The following is an 18,574-nucleotide window of genomic DNA, read 5'->3' on the forward strand; positions in this document are numbered from 1 at the left end:
AAGACACAAGAACTACCCACGCTGGAAGAGTGGCAGACGAAGGTGATTGACTATATGGGACTGGCTGAGATGACGGGCAGAATCCGTGACCAAGGGAAAGAGACGGTGGAAGAAGATTGGAAGAAATTCAAATTTTATCTTAAGAACTGTTGTAAAATTATTGAGTGTTAAAATGTCATGGGTAAGGTAAAGCAGATTTGCAGCGATAAATGATTGGGTAAGAGAAAAAGGTGAAAGAAAGGGAATTATAAGTAATTTAGATCAGGGGTTGCTGGAAAAGTTTAAAACAGGGAGGCAGAAAAGGGAGGCATGGGGAAGTCATCGAAATTGGGTATAAGGAAAAAAGGTTATGAAATTATACATGTTTATATGTTTGTTTTCGTATTGTTATTTGTAATGTCTTATAATATATGTTGGAAAATCAATAAAAATTTTATTTAAAAAAAAAGAAAAGAAATATATAGTGGGCCAAAGCCATTTAGGGCTTGAAAGTCCAGCACCAACACTTTGAATTGTGCTCGGAAATGTACTGAGAGCCAGTGTAGGCCTGCTGCATCCGAAGTTTTGCTTTGAGACCAATCTGCTTCAGAGTAACTGACGCATCAGTTTTTAAGTCTGTAAATTGAGCCTACAGATACTTGTTCACTTAGTTCAATGGTGAGGAACTTGTGGGCCTCCAGATGTGGAAAGATGCCATCTCCCATCAGTCCCAGCCAGCACTGCTAACATTCAGGGATGATAGGAGCTGTAGTTTAACATCTGGAGGGCTGCAGGTTCCCTAACCTGGCTTTACTTTATTCTTTTGCCGCTGCTTCTCTGCGGAAGCAAGACTTGCACTCCCCTGGGATCAGAGCCTTCTTTTTTAAAAAGCACACTGGAATCCAGAAATGCAATTATCAAATCTTTAAACACACACCCAGTGCAGGCTGAATAAAGCAGGAAAGTTTAGGGGCAATGGTAGCTCCGTAGTCTGCCCAGATGACCTCTACTCTGCCTGCAAACACAAACATAGAATGGGGAACAGAAATAGGGACATGGAAAGCAAGGGGACTGGAACAGATCCTGGCTGACAAAACAGAACTGCAGGATAGGGAACACAGTTCCACTTCCTAGACAGAAAATTGCTTGAAAACATGGGTGTCTGATCATCAGAAGCAACGGTCTTTATTTAATTATTTATATTAATTAATATTAATATGCTACCCATCTCTGGCCAGACTCCCAACAAAATACTAAAAGCACAATAAAACATCCACCATTGAAAAGTTCCCTGAACGGGGCTGCCTTCAGATGCCTTCTAAAAGTCAAATCGTCGTTCATCTGTTTGGCATCTGCTTGTTGGACAAAGCCTCAAAAACAAAAAAACACCTAACCGAAGCCAAAGCTCGGAAAATTTCCGTAAAATCTAGAAGAGTTTTCCGGATTCCACCCCCCCCCCAAAAAAAAGATTGAACAGTTGACAGTCTCTACTCTCTTTATTTACCCCTTTTCTCCAAGCAAATCCTGCGACAAGGTGTGCAGTGTTTCCCAAAAATAAAGCCGTGTTCCCTTTTGGCGGGTGGGGGACAGTCTGCACATGCCTTGGGGCACCCTCTCCAGGGCACTGGGAAGTTTTGAAAGCCCAGAGTGGCCACGGTAGCACCCCAAATGGCAAGCACCCAGAGGCCCCTGGCTGAGCCTGCCAACCCAAAGCACTGTCACCCACTCCCACCCCAGGCTCTGGTGGCTGCCAGCCAGAGCTGCAATGAAACCCACCCGGGCAAGGCAGTCCCCTCTGCCCCCTTCTGCCCTAGGCCTGCCCCCCAACCCCCAACGTCGCCCCGCCCCTCAGGAAACGAAAACGTCCCCCCCCCCGCACCCGCTCCACCCCCCGGTCGTCGCAGGTGCGCCCATCCTCCCAGCACTCTCACCTGCAGACCCAGCCGAGCCTCCGGCCTCCGGCAGTTGCTCAACAGGAAGCAGCCCTTCGATGACGACAGCGGCGGCTCGGCCAATCCCGCCTGGCTCCTCCCACCCTTTCTTTCTTTCTCCGCCCGACTTCGGAAAGCGACAGGTGCCCTTAGCTAAAATGGCGGTCGCTCGTGGAACCGTAGCGCCAAAATTCGGATTGACAAGACCGGTGCCTATATTCCGAGACTTTCTACAGAGAAAGGATGGGGGCGGGACGGTGGAGCAACTAGGCTTCTGCTTTTGACTGAGTGCGGGTTTAATCACGTTTTTTTGCAGGGCTACTCAGTGGCTACTAGCCACACTGGCTATATAAACTGCTCTCCGCCGTTGGAGGTAGTAATGCTTTTGAATGGCAGTTGCTGGGAGTCCCAGGAGGGTTAACCTGTGCTCTGAAACCTGTTTTGCTGATTCCCCACCCCAAAAAAATCTTGGTGGCCGCTGTGAAAACAGGATGTTTGGCTTGGGGGGGGGGGCAATTGAATAAAATCCATAATCACATAACAAGGCACACCCAGACTATTTGAATGGCAATGCCGATCATGTTAGGAGGGCGGGGCGGGACCTCTCAAATATTTTATTGGGGGCTCAAAGGGACATTGGCCCCCTAGGAGTTGGCTCCTATGGCCATTGGCTTGATTCAGCCAGGTTCTTCTTTTGTTCTTATGCTGCGAGCTGAGATGCGTTTCTGCGGATGGGATTTTTCTGCCTGGAAATTGAAACCAACCAAGTACAAGAAATAAAAGGGGCAGGGAAAGCTCAGTAACTGCGCAGCTCCCGATTTTAAAGCACCATTGTGAGCCAAAAAAAAAAAATAGTAGCTGGATTTTAGTCTTTGCTGATTCTTTTATCAAGAGAAACCCAATCTTTCGGGCTGCAAAATCTTTATCTTACTGGCTTCTTCTGAGCAGTCCGACCTGGGAGAGGAGGGAAACTTCAAAATGAACCGGGAAGTTTAGTATCCAGGCAACAGAGTCATGCTACTCTACACTTTTTCATCTCTCTATGCCACACATAATCAGCCCTGCGTGCTCACTGGAAGGGCAGATCGTGAAGCTGAGGCTCCAATACTTTGGCCACCTCATGAGAAGAGAAGACTCCCTGGAAAAGACCCTGATGTTGGGGAAGATGGAGGGCACAAGGAGAAGGGGGCGACAGAGGATGAGATGGTTGGATGGTGTTCTTGAAGCTACCAGCATGAGTTTGATCAAACTGCGGGAGGCAGTGGAGGACAGAAGTGCCTGGCGTGCCCTGGTCCATGGGGTCACGAAGAGTCGGACACGACTAAACAACAACAACATGCCACACATTCGTTGGGCGCGACGTCCGGCTAAACGCTGACTTTCTTCCGTTGCGAGAGTTTTCGAAGCCCCTCTGCCTTTACTAAACATGGCCGCCAAAGTTTATGAATTCCTGTGCTCTTGAAGTTATAGTGACCATAAGAAACATGGCTGCCACTTTGCCCTTATCTTTCCTGCCTCATTTTCCCCTTTATTCGCGGTAGCTTGAAGTCTTCGTGCCCTAAGTTGTAATGGTGGACAAAATCTGTTATTCGAAGACTTGGGCAACCTGTATGGGTACCAAAGCAACAGTTTGCCATAAATTCCGTTCATCTCAAGCGGAAGTGAGGAAGTTTAGCGGAAAGAGGTATGCATTTTTTTTAAGGTTAGGGAAAAATCCGCTCGTTATTTTAGCAGTCTTCTTAATTCTGTAGCTGAGCCTGTTTGGCTAGCTCAATAACAATCTATTTTTGTACTGTACAACTATTGCGCAATTTGGGCTATATTGGGTTTGGGATTTCTAAAAATATCATTATCACCATTTTATTTTTTTATGCCGCCTTTCTGCAGTTAAAAACCATGTCGTGGGTGGCTTACAACATGAAAAGAATTACATAATTACAAAAGTGAATATACCTGTAAACAGTAAATAAAGCACATCAAAAAGTACACAACAAAACTGAACAATGTCCACATAAATCATAAACACAGCTACAAAAAGTTACTATCAATAACAGCAAAATAAGAAAACAACCCCCCAAACAATAACTCTGCCAAAGAGTATGTATATTTCTATATTTATTAATAAAGTTATTAATAAAGTTATCTGATAAAATTTAAATATGAAAATTTAGAGTTCTAGGTAGATTGGGAAGCAAATGCATATTTTGAAACCTGCAGAATTTCACTATTTCTAGCTTAGCTGGTCTGTAGCTGGAGTGAGTGGATGAAGTCTCTCCCCCCCCCCCCATTTTTGTTTTTATTGCAAATAATTAAATCAACAGCGAAGGTCTTTGTTTTCCCTTCTTAAAGATCCTGCTTTTGTTTCTCAGGCCAGCAAGTCCCCAGGCACAAAAAATAATGTGTGTGTCTCTGATCAGCCACCTTAAGCCAATCAGAACTGTGCTTCTTCAAATCTGTTTTTTGTTGTTGTTGTTTAGTCGTTTAGTCGTGTCCGACTCTTCGTGACCCCATGGACCAGAGCACGCCAGGCACCTCTGTCCTCCACTACCTCCTGCAGTTTGGTCAAACTCATGCTGGTAACCTCGAAAACACTATCCAACCATCTCGTCCTCTGTCGCCCCCTTCTCCTTGTGCCCTCCATCTTTCCCAGCATCAGTGTCTTCTCCAGGGAGTCTTCTCTTCTCATGAGGTGGCCAAAGTATTGGAGCCTCAGCTTCAGGATCTGCCCTTCCAGTGAGCACTCAGGGCTGATTTCCTTAAGAATGGATGCGTTTGATCTTCTTGCAGTCCATGGGACTCTCAAGAGTCTTCTCCAGCACCATAATTCAAATGCATCAATTCTTTGGCGATCAGCCTTCTTTATGGTCCAGCTCTCACTTCCATACATCACTACTGGGAAAACCATGGCTTTAACTATACGGACCTTTGTTGGCAAGGTGACGTCTCTACTTCTCAATATGCTGTCTAGGCCTATCATTGCCCTTCTCCCAAGAAGCAGGCGTCTTTTAATTTCGTGGCTGCTGTCACCATCTGCAGTGATCATGGAGCCCAAGAAAGTAAAATCTCTCACTCCCTCCATTTCTTCCCCTTCTATTTGCCAGGAGGTGATGGGACCAGTGGCCATGATCTTCGTTTTTTTGATGTTGAGCTTCAGACCATATTTTGCACTCTCCTCTTTCACCCTCATTAAAAGGTTCTTTAATTCCTCCTCACTTTCTGCCATCAAGGTTGTGTCATCTGCATATCTGAGGTTGTTGATATTTCTTCCGGCAATCTTAATTCCAGCTTGGGATTCATCCAGCCCAGCCTTTCACATGATGTATTCTGCATATAAATTAAATAAGCAGGGAGACAAAATACAGCCTTGTCGTACTCCTTTCCCAATTTTGAACCAATCAGTTGTTCCATATCCAGTTCTAACTGTAGCTTCTTGTCCCACATAGAGATTTCTCAGGAGACAGATGAGGTGATCAGGCACTCCCATTTCTTTAAGAACTTGCCATAGTTTGCTGTGGTCGACACAGTCAAAGGCTTTTGCATAGTCAATGAAGCAGAAGTAGATGTCTTTCTGGAACTCTCTAGCTTTCTCCATAATCCAGCGTATGTTTGCAATTTGGTCTCTGGTTCCTCTGCCTCTTCTAAATCCAGCTTGCACTTCTGGGAGTTCTCGATCCACATACTGCTTGAGCCTTCCTTGTAGAATTTTAAGCATAACCTTGCTAGCGTGTGAAATGAGTGCAATTGTGCGGTAGTTGGAGCATTCTTTGGCACTGCCCTTCTTTGGGATTGGGATGTAGACTGATCTTCTCCAATCTTCTGGCCACTGCTGAGTTTTCCAAATTTGCTGGCATATTGAGTGTAGCACCTTAACAGCATCATCTTTTAAAATTTTAAATAGTTCAGCTGGAATACCATCACTTCCACTGGCCTTGTTATTTGCAGTGCTTTCTAAGGCCCATTTGACTTCACTTTCCAGGATGTCTGGCTCAAGGTCAGCAACCACACTACCTGGGGTGTACGAGACATCCATATCTTTCTGGTATAATTCCTCTGTGTATTCTTGCCACCTCTTCTTGATGTCTTCTGCTTCTGTTAGGTCCTTTCCACTTTTGTCCTTTATTATGGTAATCTTTGTACGAAATGTTCCTTTCATATCTCCAATTTTCTTGAACAGATCTTCAAATCTGTATACGTACCTTATTTCTTCCCTAGCTGGCTTGTCTCCTGAGACAGACAGGTGTCAACAATCTAACTTGCAGCAGTGTGTGAGGGAAATGTTGGAAGACAGAGAGAGAAAAGATTTGTTTTTATTTCATTTCATGGCCACAAGGCAGAAGGCCGGGGGGGGGGGGGAGAGAGAGAACTTTCCACATGCTTCCTTTTGGGAGGACAAATTGTCAACACATTTTTCTCCTTTGCTGTAAGGGAAGGGGGCTTCCTTCCCCCCCCCCCCACTTGAAGGGCAACAGGGAATGCGGAGGGAATATGACTGCAGCAGAAAAATGAGGGGCTTTTTGTTGTTAGTCGCCCTGACTTCAGCATATTTAGAAGTAGACTTGTTTCTGAACCTGGTTGTTCCTTCTCCAGATTCAGAGGCAGTCTGTCTCTGAATATCCTGCTTAAGGCTTCATTGTGCATCTGATTACCATTGTGGGAAGCAGGATGCTGAAGTCGATGGACCTTTGGCATGATCCAGCACAGCTGCTCTTATATTCAAAGGGATCCTCACCCCTTTTTAAATAAAAGATTGCTCCCTTTCCATCCAGGTTCTTCAGTCCAGTTTATTTTTATCTGTGCTAACCTGCAAACACATTTCAAGCTGGCCTGATACTAGACGTTTGGGGGGTGTGGAGTGGTTAAAAGGGGTGTGTGACTGTTTATCTGCTAATTAGTGAGCAGAAGTATTATTTGATCATTCTTTTGAGTATAGCTAAGGCTGTTTGTTATGATTTATATGGTGGGTGCGTTGCTTACTCATAAATGTTATCTTAGACGAGATACTGATGGATTGCATTATTCCTCCCACTGTTTCTTCTTCCCTTACGGTAGAGTGTGTGTGTGTGTGTGTGTGTGTGTGTACGATTATTGCTGTAGGTCACTTGGAGATCTTCAGTTGGCAAACTTAATAAATAAAGATAAGAAAGATAAGAAAAACTAGGGAGAGAAAACTCTGTGCAACTAGAAGCATTGTAAAAGTGTTTGCGCGTATCGTATTTTTGGCAATGGATGCATTATGATGTAATGAATGCATAAATTCCAAACCTACATCAATAGGTGTCTACCTTAATTTCTTAATCATAATACAGTGGTACCTCGGTTTACATATGCTTCAGGTTACATACGCTTCAGGTTACAGACTCCGCTAACCCAGAAATAGTACCTTGGGTTAAGAACTTTGCTTCAGGATGAGAACAGAAATCGTGCTCCGGCGGCACGGCAGCAGCAGGAGGCCCCATTAGCTAAAGTGGTGCTTCAGGTTAAGAACAGTTTCAGGTTAAGAATGGACCTCTGGAACGCATTAAGTACTTAACCCGAGGTACCACTGTACAGTGGTACCTCTGGTTGCGAACGGGATCCATTCCAGAGGCCCCTTCACAACATAAAAAGAACGCAACCTGCAGCGGCGCATCTGCACACGCATGGGTTGCGATTCGCCGCTTCTGCGCTTGCATGTGACATCATTTTGTGCATCTGCGCATGCGCGAGCAGCAAAACCCAGAAGTAACCTTTTCCGGTACTTCTGGGTCGCTGCGGGACGTAGCCTGAAAGAACATAACATGAAACAAATGTAACGTGAGGTATGACTGTACCTTCCTCATCTGGCTGGCTTCCAGCACATAAAAAGGCAATAAAATGTCAAACATTAAAAACTTACTGATACAGGGCTGAAGGCAATCCTGCCTTACATCTTACATGGAAGTTTCCCCCTTGTCCATAAAAGACGTGCAAAGAATAATTGAGTTTTCTTTATAGGAGACAATTGTACTCTGTTCACTCTCCTAAGCGCTGCTGGGATGCAAACAGCAAGTTAAAACTTGCAGTCTCACTAAGCCAAAATGTTACCAGCTGCTGCCCTTGCCTGCTTTGAAGTGTTTTTGCATAGGGCATGTTATCCATCTGAACCATGAAGCACAAGTTAACATGCATTGTTATTGTTATTGTTATTATTGAAAAATGGGCAAATTGATAAATCGCAGTGATGGCCAAACTTGGCCCTCCAGCTGTTTTGGGACTACAACTCCCATCATCCCTATCTAACAGGACGAGTGGCCAGGGATGATGGGAACTGAAATCCCAAAACAGCTGGAGGGCCAAGTTTGGCAATCACTGGATAAATGGAATGAATGCTGTTAGGAGCTCAGTTGCTAGAGCATGAGATTCTGAATCTCGGGGTCAAGGGTTTGAGCCCCACGTTGGGCAAAAGATTCCTGCATTGCAGGGAGTTTGTGTAGATGATCCTTCCAACACTGCAATTCTATGAATCTCATCAGAAAGCCGTCGCCAAGAGTCTAGCCCAGGCATAGGCAAACTCGGCCCTCCAGATGTTTTGGAACTACAATTCCCATCACCCCTGACCACTGGTCCTGCTAGCTAGGGATGATGGGAGTTGTAGTCCCAAAACATCTGGAGGGCCGAGTTTGCCTATGCCCTAGAAGACGCGCAGCACCAGCTGCTGCAGGCAACTCTTTTTTTATGACTTGGGATTCCGCTCTGCGTGTCTCTCTCTCTCTCTCTCTCTCTCTTTCTCTCTCTCTCTCTTTCTCTCTCTCTCTCTCTCTCTTTCTCTCTCTCTCTGGCCGCGGTAGTCACATGTCCAGCCTTCATGTCTTTGATCCCACCCTCGTTGCCAGAGAGAGAGGCAAGGGAGGAAACAAAACAGGGGGGGGGGACCTGTCGGCGAGCAGGAGAGCAACAAGCAAACAGGAAAAAGCGGAACTCGGATTCCGAGCTGTTGCCGGGACGCGTAAAGAGGCAACAGGGACGACTCGAGATTAAGTGCCGGTTCTGTTCCAAGGGGGGGGGGGGTTCAGCACGCTCTCCTCCCACTTGAGGGCTTTTCTTCGACTCGTATCGGCGATGGTTGTTTTTCCCCAGGTATGTGAGCGGCGGGTAGATCCGTTCCGTTTTTTAAACCTTCCTGTAAGCAGGTGGGAAGCTTTGTCCGGGGCCATTTCGAAAAGGCATTTCTGTGCGTAAAGACGCACGGGGCGGGCGCGGGGGACTGGGGTTCAAGCATCCAGGCCGGCCCGAGATCTTTGTGGGGCTCCCCGTGACCTATGGCGGGCCTCCGGGTGCTTTTCTGCCTATTATTATTGTGTGGTGCCCTAATTCATCCCCGCGCATTGAGGGCGAGGTGGGGTGACGGAAGCTGCTGATTCCGAGGAAAATAATAGGGGTGTGTTATGCCGGAAACTAATCTTCGGTTAACTGAGGCGGGGAAGAGAGAGCAGGCGCGAGAGACACGAGGATTAAAATTTCCGAGTTGGGAAATAAAGGGACTACCTCAAATGCGGTCTGCATTCGGGGAAGGAAGAGGCCGAGGCTGCCACTCGAATGGTTTAGCCCTGGGGAGCAGGCAGAGATGGGACTTACCGTAATGTCTGCAGGTACAACTTCATTCTATCTTCTTGAAATAGCTGCCCTGCCTTTCCAGCGTGAGTTTTCTTTAATCTCCTGCAATGGCATTGTTTGTTACATGAATCTCTTTAACCATGGCCACGGAGGCCACAGGATTTCTGCAAAACTCCTGCCAGCTGAGCTCTGCCAGATCAAAATGAAGGCACGCTCAAGATTGTTTTTTCTCTTCCAAGTAGTTTTGTGGGGCAGGAGTGTTTCCCTTGTCCTGCCCCTCTATGGGCAGTGCATTCACTTCTAGAGGGGCTGTCATGGCGTAAGAAACACTTCTTTCAAAAGAGACCTCTGACAGCCGTGACAGCTGTCTGGCAATGTTTCATAACAACATTCTAAGGTTGGAGGAGAGGTCCAGCAAGAGGCCAGCTGGCGATACTTGTGGTTACCCTGCCCCATTATCCTTTGCTTGACCTAACCTGTGTAAACTACCTTTAATACCTTGTGATCAGTGACCTTACGCTGGTGTAAGGGGGTTGGCTAACGTCTCGTCTTTAGTGGAGTATGCCCAACACTTCATTTCCTGTGGCAGTGCAAAAAACAGAATTGCACAACTACATAATACAAATGTATAAAAACCTTTGTCTAAAACGAAAGCTCTGCTTGAGTTGGGGGAACCTAACCAGGCCCGCTGGGAAGTCTCATCCTATAGAACCATAGACCTGTAGAGTTGGAAGGGACCCTGAGGATCATCTAGTCCAACCCCTGCAATGCAGGAATATGCAGCTGTCCCATACAGGGATAAAACCTGCAACCTAGGCATGATCAGCACTTTGCTCTAACCAACTGAGCCATCTAGCCTGGGAAAATTCTAACACATTCTTTTCTTAGAGGATTAGGATTATCACATAATCAACTTTAAACCACACACACACAAAAAAACTTCATGAACAGGCCTTTCTGGTTCCAGGCAGGCATCTATGATAGTTTACATTTTAATCCTGCTCGTCAGCCAAAAAAAAAAAAAATTGCCTCCAGAACAACTTAGAAATCACTACAAACACGCTCAGGAACCAAGAAGACAAAAACTTCAGGAAAGAATGGGGGGGGGGGAATTATAATTTATTTAGGAGACCGCTGTAAGCAGATGAAAACATTAACAGGGTTTTAATATCGCTTGTAATGTAACAAATACTTCGGACCATATGGACAGATACAAAATATAGATTATGAAATAATGTGCAGTTGAAAATGTGAACAATAAGACCCATGGAAGGGACGGTGGGAAGTCTCAGGATTCAGAGTAATCTCTATATACGGATGTGTACTTGATATTGTTATGAATTTACATTTACATAAAAACGATTTCGGGGGGTGGGGGGAGAAGAAGAAGAGTTTGGATTTGATATAAAATCACTAGAAACAGGACAGCCAGCAGCCTCAGATGTTTAATCTTAAAAGGTGTAGCGCAAAAGATTGCCTTACCCCAGATGTTCTCACGCGCCCACTTTGATTGGTGGAACTCACACTTTTATAGGATCCGCACAATACCTGCACCGTAAGAACTGGGTCATTCAGTACGGCTGCAGTGGCACTTTATAACTCCCTGCCTATAGATATCAGGCTGGTGCCTTCACTATTCTTTTTGGTCCCTGCTGAAGACATTGCTAATTTCGGCAAGCCTACCCAGATGTTTAGAAAGTTTGTACGAGTTTGGTCTATTCTGATCTGGTTTCAGCTTTTTGTATGTTTAAAATTATAGCTGTGCATATATTTTTTTAGTGGTCATCTTATTGTTTAATCTTTTTTTGTGAACTGCTTTGAGGTTCTATGCTACAGGCAAGCGGTGTAATAAATTTCATGAAATAAACAAATAAAATAAATAACAGAAAAACGTACTGGGAAGGTAGAGAGCATAAACCAGACATAGGCAAACTCAGCCCTCCAGATGTTTCAGGACTAAAGTTCCCATCATCCCTGACCACTGGTCCTGTTAGCTAGGGATCATGGGAGTTGTAGTCCCAAAACATCTGGACGGCCGAGTTTGTCTCTGCCTGGCATAAATAAACTCAGATGCAAGGTTTTGGTGACAGGCTCTTTTAATAGGCAACTGGGGTGGGAAAGCTCAAAGAGTGGAGGCATGGAAAACAGCCGGGGTCTCAGCTGGAGCAACAGAGTGGCCTTGCACTCCTTTTCTTCCTTCCTCTGCTGCAGCCTGGCTTCCCTCGTCTTTTTGTACCTGCCCTTCTGAATCAGCCTGATCTGATAGGATGCAATCCACAAATGTTGTTTCTCCCTCCTCCCCCTCCTCTCTTTACAGATCTGAGCCTAGCAATTCAGCTCCGCTACGCAACTGGAAGACCCTCCGGCCCCTAGGAATGGCCTGAGGCATGAGCCTGGGACCCCCTGGAAGTAGCCGCCATGCTGCCGCGAGGACTGCAGCCTTGTGGGAGGCTGTGCCGCTGGTCCAGCCCCTTCCTGCAACTCCTTGCCTTGACGGCGGTGACGTTCGTCGTGCTGGCGCCCCTGACTTGCCACCGCCTCCTCCACTCTTACTACTACCTGCGGCGCTGGTACCTGAGCCCCATGAGCCAAGACTTCCTCCGGCAGAACCAGGAGGACGGCCTGAGAGCCCTCCGCTACTTTGAGAGGCTGCGGGTGCACAATGCCTCTGAGCCGCCACCCGGCGAGGCCCGCCGGACGGGCTTGCTCATCACCATCATCACCGTGCAGCGGCGCCCCGAGTTCCACTACGTCCTCCAGGTGGCGTCCCGCTTTCACCGCCTGCTCCGCCAGTGCGGGGCCCCTTGCCAGCGCCACCAGATCTTGCTCTGCAACGTGGAGGCTGACCCCAGCAGCCACGCAGACGCCCAGCTGCTGGCCGGCTTCTTTGGTGTGGTGAACCGCTACGGCAGCCGGCAGGCTCCGGAGCCATCGCTGAACCAGTTTGAGAAGGAGAAGCGAGATTACGCCTACTGCCTAGAGAAGTCGCTGCGGGACTACGACCCAGAACACGTGCTGCTGGTGGAAGACGATGCCGTCCCAGAGGATGAGATCTTCCTGGTGCTGAACCACCTCTTGCAGGTCCGCTTCTCCAAGCCCCACCTCCGAGACGCCCTCTACGTGAAGCTCTACCACCCCGAGAGACTGCAGCGCTACCTCAACCCGGAGCCCATGAGGATCCTGGAGTGGCTTGGAGTGGGCATGCTGGGTGGCTCACTGCTGGGGTTCGCGTATGCCTGGGCGGCCGGCCGCCCTGGCCCCAGCTGGCCTGTCGCCCTGTTTTTTGCCCTGTACAGCATGCTGCTGGTGGAGCTGGTTGGGCGTCACTACCTCCTGGAGCTGCGCCGCCTGGCCCCGCCCCTCTACAACGTCGTGCCTGCCACCGAGTGCTGCACCCCTGCCATGCTGTTCTCTGCCCCTTCTGCCCGCCGCGCGCTGGGCTACCTGAAGAAGCTGCGCTGCCAGTCGGGTTTTGCCAAAGACACGGCCCTGTACTCGCTGCTGCGCACCAAGGGTGAGCGGGCCTTCGTGGTGGAGCCCAACTTGGTCAGGCATGTGGGGATGTTTTCAAGTCTCAGGGTAAACATCAATCCCAAGCTGCTTTGACTCCTCAGGTGTACGAAGAGCTGGAGTGGAGGGAATCACGAATTCTCCACGGCACTTTAGCAGAAATGCTCAGAGTTCCAGGTTCTTCAGTGCAGTGTATTTATTGTGAGCTATATATACAAATATCTGCAGGCTATAATACACAAGCAGTTCGTACAATCAAACAGAGTACCTGGCTGCACCTTAAGGCAAATAGGAAGACCTCTAACTCTCTCTCTGACCACACTCTTCTACACCACCCCTTTACTGCTGGATGGGTTTCCCTTTTAAACCGATGACAGCCAAGCAACTGTCAGCACATTACAGCTGTCATTCTGACCCAGCACTTCCATAGCAAGTATTGCAGGCTGATTGTATCAGCTAGCAAACTCAAGCCTGCAGACTTACTATCTCTCACAGCATTCTGTGAATCCCGACAGAGGGATTGGAAGCCCCTGGGTGAGGTCTGTTCCCATACTGCCAGGGTGGGGGCTGACGGCTTCCCATGCAATGCACGAGACAAACATGTTGAGGAAAATGCTGTAGATGAGCCTTCCTCCACCCCTAAGATGCTAGTTTTTTATGGGTTGGGAGGGCATATGGCCTAATTAGTCCCTCTCTCCCCATGCCTCCATGATGGTGGTAGTGGTGATGGAGATTATGGCAATGGTGATGTACCCCACCTTTTCCCCTGGCCCAGACTCAAGGCAGCTTTGGCCATCCCATATTTGGTCTGGTGTGGGGCAAGTAATGATGAGGCTGGGTTAGTTTGGATGGGGGTTGCAGGCGCCTCTGATAAGCTGACTAGCAGCAGCTGCGAAGCCCCATGCATGGTGCAAGCACCAACACTCAGCTGGTTGGTGGTGGTTGCAGAGAATCATGCAGGTTGCTTTGAAGGCCCGATGATTGGCCATTTGCCGGGGCTTCAAAGCACCATGCACCAAGGTGGTGAAGATGGATCGCCTGGTGTCATTTTGACATCGAGTGATGTCAGGTGATAATGTGGCCCTGCTCACCTATGAAACTTGGCCAGTGGGGAAGGTCAGGATCCAACCCACCAGCTGGATCCAATCCCCATCCCTGGTGCAAGGCGAAAAGGGGGAGGTGCACGAGGAATCAGAAATAGTGCAGTCCAGCAATAGCTGTGTCACATGGGGCTTCTGCTCATTTCTTGGTGCTCTCGGCAGATAAATACTAGGACTGCACAAAGCTCGACAATGAGATGAAGATTGCAAAGGTGTTACTTTTTATAAACTCTTTAAAATAGCTTTATATCCTCTACAATAAACTATTTTTAAGAGACACTTCCCCTTCAATGAGAACTCCTGTTGTCTTTTTAGAAGACAGAACTATTTTGTAAACAGCTTTAGCATATATCAAAAACAATATAATTTTACAGAAAGAGGGTGCGTTCACCTTTGTCTTAATATCTGTTTTGTTTGTTATGTCATTCTTTCACCAAGCGGCTCGCCCACTAGCAGTATCTACATCAACATCATAAACTTTATTGCACTAGCCAAAGGCCATGGCATCATTCACAAAGGGAACGAAAAGAAAAGCAACAATAACTATAAAAACCATAAAAACATCAGGCACTGCAAATACAATAAACCACGGTCGCATCTCCTAGAAATCATTTGTTGGGTACGATAGAATAGCAGGAGGTTCTCAGGTAGAATGTACCAGCTTAAATGTCCGAATCTCCTTTGTAATTGACCACTGTTTTATCTAGTTCTTTTCTCCTGATCTTCTTAGCTGCCAACGCATATAGTGCTGCTTTATAAGTTACGAAGTCATCAGTATCACTCAGCAGCCATTTCACCCTTTCCACCCTGTTCGAGTGTGTTCCATTCGTAAGCAGGGGTTTTATAAATCGGTCTCTTGGTTCTATCTATAGCGGGCATTGCAATAAATAGTGGTACAGATCCTCTACACAAGGTTGCCCACACAGACAAAGTCTCTCCATGTACTGTACTTTGCCGTACCGGCTACCCACCACCGCCGAGGGCATCGATTGGAATTGTAATTCTGTAAAAACGATTCTTAGTGCGGCAAGTAGGAGCCTTGTCAGATAGCTAGCTCGGATGTGCTCCATTTTGTGAACTTTGGGTGGAGGCAATCGTGGTTAAATCCCATTCTGCATCAGATCTGAAGAGACAATCTCTTAAGTGCCTCTTATCCATCTTCATGATCACCTGAAGATATTGTAATTGGTATTGGGTCAAGAGACGTTGGATGCCATCCTTTCAACATTTAGTCTGTTCCTGTTCTGTGTGGGACATAGTGGGGAATCTCTCCTCCGAAAGAGACTGGAGTCTTTTCACATAGTTTAGACACAAATAACCAGTTCTAGCCCATATTGTTGTCACGTCCATTTCCACGCGGAGAAGAGCAGCTGGAGTCCCATTGGGGAGCGAGAGCACTTTCCTGAGGAATTTGTTCTGCACTATTTCTAAGGCTTTGTTAGCATTTGGATCCATGCCCCATATCGCTACTCTGTGGGACTTGGGACTGAAACTGCCTTGGTCTCACTGGTCGATGATCTCCGTCGGGCTAGGGACAAAGGTGAGAGCTGTTTCCTAGTTCTGCTGGATCTCTCAGCGGCTTTTGACACCATCAACCATAACATCCTTCTGGACCGTCTTGAGGGACTGGGAGCTGGGGGCACTGTCATACAGTGGTTCCGCTCCTTCCTCCTGGGCCGTGTTGAGAAAGTGGGGGGGGGATGAGTGTTCAGACCCCTGGGCTCTCACTTGTGGGGTGCCTCAGGGTTCTGTCCTCTCCCCCATGCTTTTCAACATCTATATGAAGCCGCTGGGAGAGATCATCAGGGGGTTTGGGCTGGGTGTCCATCAGTATGCGGATGATACCCAGCTCTACCTCTCTTTCAAATCGGAACCAGTGAAGGCGGTGAAGGTCCTGTGTGAGTGTCTGGAGGCAGTTGGAGGATGGATGGCGGCTAAGAGATTGAGGTTGAATCCTGACATCCTGATATCCCGCCCTCCCCAGCCGAAGCCGGGCTCAGAGCGGCTAACAACAATAAAATTAACACAGTGTACATAAAATCACAATCAGTTAAAATACATTCTAAAATCAGTTCAGAATCAAATTAATGGCAACCATTGGGCTAGAGTTCTATGAGGATTACCAAAGGAGGAGCTCAGACTGTGCCTTTACCAAGTATGTCAGGTGCTCAAGCAACACAGGGGCAAAGGTGTCAGGGAGCCAATCGTTTCTAATATAAAAACAAAAGGAGCTGTGTCCTACACTTGCCTGAAGCCTACCCACCCCAATGAGGCTATAGCCAGCATATTAAACAAAGCTGAAGGAAAGGGTGGAAAAATGCGGAGATCCCAAAAGCAAAGCTGTGAAATGGGAGCTACTGCCGTATTAGTTGAAAGCTGCCTATAAGGATCATCCTTAGAAATGGTAGGTTTCTAAGCACTACCTCTATCCCTCTGTGAATTATTTGTAGACTTTTTGGGTCAGGGATCTTTTTTTGACTCTGCTTTCCTGGAAAATACCCTGTCCATTGATGGTTGCATATGGATGGCTCACTTTCATGGTTAGTTGCGTGCTTGGCACTTAGCAGAAATCTATGGAACTATCCAAATTTGTGTAAAGAGCCACAAGGAAAACAAGCTGTTTTCTTGTGAGAGCTGCAACAGCGCTGTTTTTCCAGCAGACTTCTTGTTGTGTGGTTAAATTGTCCTTTCCAGTTTTCAGGATGATACAGGGTCCCTTATTTTCACCATGTGGCATGAGAGAACTCAGCTCAGGATAGTTTCAGCTGTGTGTATGGATTTATAATGAAACCAAACTCAGCAAAAGCAGTGGACCCAAGCATGGACCCAGCTAGAGTCACTGAGGGCTGATTTCAGCATTGCAATGCCATGTAAAGGTAAAGGGACCCCTGACCATTAGGTCCAGTCGTGACCGACTCTGGGGTTGCGGTACTCATCTCGCTCCACTGGCCTAGGGAGCTGGCGTAAAGCTTCCAGGTCATGTGGCCAGCATGACTAAGCCACTTCTGGCAAACCAGAGCAGCGCACGGAAACACCGTTTACCTTCCCGCTGGAGTGCTACCTATTTATCTACTTGCACTTTGATGTGCTTTTGAACTGCTAGGTTGGCAGGAGCAGGGACCGAGCAACGGGAGCTCACCTCGTTGCGGGGATTCGAACTGCCGACCTTCTGATCGGCAAGTCCTAGGCTCTGTGGTTTAACCCACAGCGCCACCCACGTCCCTGCAATGCCATGTACAGTCTGCCTAAAACTATGCAGTTTTTGTTTTTGCAAGCTCCATGCTGCATGTATCAGTGCACATACTATGTGCACCAACTTGGTTTTTGAGCTTTTGCTGATGTGGTACAGGCCTCTCGTAGTAACGTACACGAAGATTCTACACACCAGCGACCGCAAGTGTCCTCACGCCCTGGCTATGAGCATGAACCAGGAGCTCCCCACTTTCAAACCTTACTTCTGGTTGCAGTCTTACAAAATGGTTATATTAGGCAAAATGGGAGCCTGTTGGAAGAGTGGGGTAAAAAAATCAAATAAATGGATTATTCTTTTTTTTAAAAAAATAAAGTTTTTTATTTATACAACAAAAAAACAGAAAAAACCCACAAATACCAAATTACACACAAATTGCAAAAATAACCATAGACACATAATTTTCTTAGCAAACAATAAAACATCTATTGGTCTTAACACTAAAGACCCAACCTCCCGTCTATTCCATATTTCAAATTCATATTACTTATTGCCAATACACACTATTATCATAATTAAACTTATTCTCAATAAATTTAATTTCTTATATCTACCTTGCAACTACCTTGTTCCTCGAATGCTGCAACAGAATTTAAACTACTATATTTATTTTTCAGATATGCTTTGAAAACCTCCCATTTTGAAACAAATTCCTGTTTTGATTTATTCTTTATTTTTTCTGATAAACCATCTAATTCGGCATATTCTGTCAGCTTTTGGATCCAATCTTGTATAGAGGGGATTTCATTACTCTTCCATTTTGCTGCGATCAAAACTCTTGCTGCCGTCGTCGCATATAAAAAGATACCCTTCTCTTTTGTGGAATATCCAAATCTGTTATTGCCAGGAGGTAGGCCTCTGGTTTTTTATTGAAAGAGATCTTTAGCATTTTTTTTGCAGTTCTGCATGTATACTCTCCCAGAATACCTGTATTTTCCTACATATCCATCACATATGGTAGAATGTTCCTGAGTCTCCGCATCTCCAACAATTACTTGACACATTTTTATACATTTTTGAAAGTTTCCATGGTGTTAGATACCATCGATGTTGCATTTTTTTGAAAGTTCTCTCTAATCATGTAACAATTTGTGAATTTCCAATTGATCTTCCATAAATTTTCCCATTGGGCCATGGTTATTGAATGGCCAAAATCCTTGGACCACCTCACCATTGCCACTGTTACCTCCTCCTCCTTGACTGTCCAGTCAAGGAGGAGTCGGTAAGTTTTT

At 46.6% G+C, this 18,574-nt stretch overlaps 2 protein-coding genes across 3 annotated transcripts in view; both read left to right on the forward strand.

Annotated features, from left to right (window-relative positions):
- The window catches only part of ALDOB (aldolase, fructose-bisphosphate B), a 166,936-nt gene that overhangs the window by 123,737 nt on the left and 24,625 nt on the right, over positions 1-18,574 (forward strand). The window lies entirely within an intron of this gene.
- Positions 3,466-14,383, forward strand: PGAP4 (post-GPI attachment to proteins GalNAc transferase 4). Of its 2 annotated transcripts, XM_053371630.1 has the most exons (3): positions 3,466-3,594; positions 3,798-3,853; positions 11,800-14,383. In XM_053371630.1, exon 3 carries the CDS (start codon positions 11,901-11,903, stop codon positions 13,086-13,088), a length of 1,188 nt encoding a protein of 395 aa, XP_053227605.1. In that variant the 5' UTR covers positions 3,466-3,594; positions 3,798-3,853; positions 11,800-11,900; the 3' UTR covers positions 13,089-14,383. The 2 variants fall into 2 exon arrangements, with proteins under 2 accessions (XP_053227605.1, XP_053227604.1); XM_053371629.1 differs by lacking the exons at positions 3,466-3,594; positions 3,798-3,853 and adding an exon at positions 8,727-9,005.

Source organism: Podarcis raffonei, chromosome 17 (assembly GCF_027172205.1).
Source record: "Podarcis raffonei isolate rPodRaf1 chromosome 17, rPodRaf1.pri, whole genome shotgun sequence".
Lineage (NCBI taxonomy): Eukaryota > Metazoa > Chordata > Lepidosauria > Squamata > Lacertidae > Podarcis > Podarcis raffonei.

What these genes read in the sequence shown, in the direction of transcription:
- PGAP4 (XM_053371630.1), top strand. Translation starts at nt 11,901, where the DNA reads ATGCTGCCGCGAGGACTGCAGCCTTGTGGGAGGCTGTGCCGCTGGTCC.